Here is a 4192-nt window from a genome sequence, read left to right on the forward strand (position 1 = left end):
ACACACACACACACATCTCTCTATTGAGAGAGGAATATTGCCATTCATGGGCAAAACCTACAACAGCTCCAATTCAGGATAGAATCTTCAGAGATTTAAAGCCCTGGCTTAGCTGAGATTCTTTTTGGGTTCAGAGCCCTCTTCACAGCCTCTGGAACTAAACTTGACACTCACAACTCTGTGTGTGTGTGTGTGTGTGTGTGTGTACACACATGTATACTAAGAACAGTGGGATCTTGGAAATGGTCATTTAAAATTGAGATTCTTACCCCCTGTATTTTGCATAACTGAGTCAGGTAGTAAAAAGAAGCTCTGTATTTTTAGGATATGTTATTCTAGGAAAGTATAAATTCCATTTTTATTGATAATTTTATTTGACTCTCTGATGTGATTTTTTTCTGATGTGATTTTTTCCTGTATCTTCTTTTTGTTGAAATTCCCTTATAGATGAGAAAGCCAGCAGATGAAAACTTAGAAAAATTTTGGATCGATTTCAACCTAGGAAGTGAGAGTGTAACTTTTTATATACACAATGCTGAGGTAATGAGGTTTGATTTCTGAGTGACTTGGGAGTTGTTCACATGTAAACATGATATATGTACTCCTGACTTTCTCCTGTTTCTTAGAGTCCTCTGTGGGACACAATTAGACTTCAGAAGGAAGACATGGTTAATTTCAACATCACAGGTAAGGTGGTAACTGTAGACTGCCCCACATGTAGCTCCAAGTGTTGTGTCTGGTTGTATTTGTGCTGGGTGTTTAGTTGGTCCAAGGGCAGATTTTGATTTTGCTGACATAGAAGAAGGCCATATGATGTGCTGTAATGGAAGGTACACTGTGGTTAGAGCCAAGGCCTGGGGTCCTAGTATGGAGGACCTGTGTGTGTGTGTGTGTGTGTGTGTGTGTGTGTGTGTGTGTGTTGAGTTAATGTACATTTGTAATGTGAGGGAGTCTCATTATGATATTTCTGTATATAACACACAGTGTATTTAAACACATTTATTCCCTTTACTATATCCTACTCATCTTCCCCATGTAACCCTCTTTCAAATGGCATTTTACATTTCATTATGCTCGATTCATATGTACGTGTGTGGAATATCCCCTGATCTTTATCTCCCAGTAATTCCTCATTTTCCTCCCTCCCACTGACCCCCTCCAAGATAGTCTCCCTTTTATATTCATGTCTCACTACCATTACTACTATCATTATCATCATCATTTTAGGAATATACTCCACAAATGAGTGAGGACATGCAATATTTGGCTTTTTGAGTTTGGCTATCTTAATGAACATGATGATGCAAATAACATAATATTACTTTTTCTAACTATTAGTCCATGGTGTGTGTGTGTGTGTGTGTGTGTGTGTGTGTGTGTGTGTGTGTGTGTGTGTGTGTGTATAATGTGTACATATTTATACTGACTTCCATAATGATTGCAGTAGTTTTGCCTTCTCACCATTGATGGTTCCTTTGTTTTGTGAGTTTCAAGTTCAGTTGTAAACCTCAAAAAATTAAAAGTAGAACTACCATGTGATTCAGCAATGCCATTTCTTAGTATGTATGCAAAGTGATCGAAAGGAGAGTGTCAAAGTTACAACTGTGTATGGCACACTATTGCTACCCGTAATAGCACTATTTGTAGTAGACAAAAGGTAGATATAAATTCGAACTTCCACTGAGGAACAAATGCATAAAAACGCACGGCTTATTCATATAATGGAGTATTATTTAGCTTTTTATTTGTTATAGGTTGTGGGGCCTGAATTCAGTTCCTGGATGCTGTACCTGAGCTCTTTTGCTTAGTGCTAGTACCTACCACTTTGAGCCACTGCTCACTTACAGTTTTCTGGTGGTTAATTGGAGATGAGTCTCACGGACTTTCCTGCCCAGGCTGACTTTGAACCATGAGCATCAGATCTCAGCCTCCTGAATAGCTAGGGAGCTATAGGAGTGAGCCACCAGCACCCAATTTATTCAGCTTTTAAGAGGAAGAGAATTCTGCCTGGCGCTCATGCTTCTCAGGAGTCTGGGATCTGAGGATTTGTGCTTCAAAGATGGCCCAGGCAGAAAAGTACCCGTGAGACTCTTATTTCCAATTAAGCACTCAAAAACTGCAAGTGGTGCTCTGGCTCAAAGTGGTAGAGCTCTCACCTTGAGCAAAAGAGCTCAAGGACAGTGGCCAGGACCTGAGTTCAAACCCCACCACTGACAAAAGAGGAAGAGAATTCTGACAAGGTTAGAAATTGATTTCAAGATCAATGAAAGTGGTTACTATGGTAAACTGTTGTGTTTTATTCAAGTTTTTGGATACAATAAAAACAAATAGTTCTCATATCTGTCCTTCCTCTCCCCCAATCACAGTGGTGACCAATGAGTATACAATTTGAAACAGAGTGAGTTATTCAATTTGCATACTAGGAGCAGTGAGCTTTGCTTTGGATTTAGAAATGTGGGATTTCAAATAGAAATATTGGAATATATAAATAGCATATATATGACATCTATATCTATATCCAATAGGCTAATATCTATCTATCTATCTATCTATCTATCTATCTGTCTGTCTGTCTGTCTGTCTGTCTGTCTGTCTGTCTGTCTGTCTGTCTGTCTGTCTGTCTATCTATCTATCTATCTATCTATATTCTATCTATCTATCTATCTAATGTCTATCTATCTAATATCTATCTATCTATCTATCTGTCTGTCTGTCTGTCTGTCTGTCTGTCTGTCTATCTATCTATCTATCTATCTATAATCTATCTATCTATCTATCTAATGTTCTCTACCACTTGAGCCAAACCTCCACATCTGGATTTTTGATGTTTAATTGGTGCTAAGAGTTCACTGGATTTTTCCTGTTGAACTGATTTTGAATTATCTTCAGATCTCAGCCTCTTGAGTAGCTAGGATCACAGGCATGAGTCACTAGCACCCTGAGGGCTTAGGGTATTTGAAAGTCAAATACCTGCTATATTAAACAAAATGGCTCAGTGAAAACCTTAAGTTGTAGGTAGGCACCAGTGACTTACACCTGCAATTCTAGTTATTCAGGAATCTGAAATTGGGAAGCTGGAAGGTTTTGGTTCATAGTCAGCCAGGCAGAAAATTATAGTAGACTCAGTATTTTTGTATGATCAACCTCTTATTGATAAATTGTGTGTATATATAAATACAAATGGTAAGATAGTTTTAGTTAATATTTCATCATCTTATTTCAGAGAGGTCTGGAGAGTTGAGAAACATACTATGCAGTTGTTCAGCATCATAGCACTTTAAACTCTCTACTGCACTAATACACATGGTGTACTGTGTTTTTGTTGTTAGAAACTGAGACGATGAAGGTGTTCCTTGTGAACCTGAAGAAGCCACTTACTATCAACCAGAAAGAAGTGATGAAAATAGAAATCCATTTTGATGTGCTCTTTGACATATCACAAGCAACCTTTCAAGCTTTAGGGGAAGACAGACAGGTAGTAGATTTTGCTCTTTTTGATGAGTTTACAATGTTATAATGTGTTTCTTATCTCTTAAATTTTTCACTGAAGCTGGGTGTTGGTGGCTCACACCTGTAATCTAAGCTACTCAGTAGGCTGCAACCTGAGAACCAAAGTTCAAAGCCAGCTGGGGCAGGAAAGTCCACGAGACTCTTACCTCCAATTAATCACCAGAAAACTGGAAGTGGAGCTGTGGCTCAAAGTGGTAGAGTGGTAGCCTTGAGCAAGAAGAACTCAGGGACAGTGCCCAGGCCTTGAATTCAAGCCCTGTGACAGACCAAAAAAAAAAAAAAAAACAAACTTCATTGCGTTTGGATATGACTACTTGTCCAAGCAGAAGCCGTGATCTTTATAATGAGACAAGTTGAGAGTTTTAGCTTCCAATCCCATTACTTCCCTTCTTCTCCATTGTTGTCCTCACCTTGTAGGTGACAAAGCCTCTGTGCCCTGAGGTGCTGTCTTCCACACATTGGGAACAGTTCTTCACCTTGTTCTTCTGGGGATCCTGAGGCTACGTGCCCTCAGGGCTGCTTCACATCTCCCCGTTCTCAGCAACTTCTAGCCATGGGGGAATAATTAAGGATAGAGTTTCTTTTTTTTTTTTTTTTGCCAGTCATGGGGCCTGAACTCTGGGTCTGGGCACTGTCTCTCAGCTCTTCAGCTCAAGGCTAGCACTCTACCACTGGAGCCACA

General features: G+C 39.4%; 1 protein-coding gene across 1 annotated transcript in view; it reads left to right on the forward strand.

The window, feature by feature from the left end:
• Sycp2l (synaptonemal complex protein 2-like) overlaps window positions 1-4192 on the forward strand; it is a 103256-nt gene that overhangs the window by 27402 nt on the left and 71662 nt on the right. Inside the window, exons 16-18 of the mRNA XM_013016632.1 lie at window positions 448-540; window positions 627-687; window positions 3330-3478. Of these exons, the coding sequence (XP_012872086.1) occupies window positions 448-540; window positions 627-687; window positions 3330-3478 (303 nt within the window). The remainder of the gene's footprint in view (window positions 1-447; window positions 541-626; window positions 688-3329; window positions 3479-4192) is intronic.

The sequence above is a fragment of the Dipodomys ordii genome, unplaced genomic scaffold, assembly GCF_000151885.1.
Source record: "Dipodomys ordii isolate 6190 unplaced genomic scaffold, Dord_2.0 Scaffold32, whole genome shotgun sequence".
In the NCBI taxonomy this organism is placed as follows: domain Eukaryota; kingdom Metazoa; phylum Chordata; class Mammalia; order Rodentia; family Heteromyidae; genus Dipodomys; species Dipodomys ordii.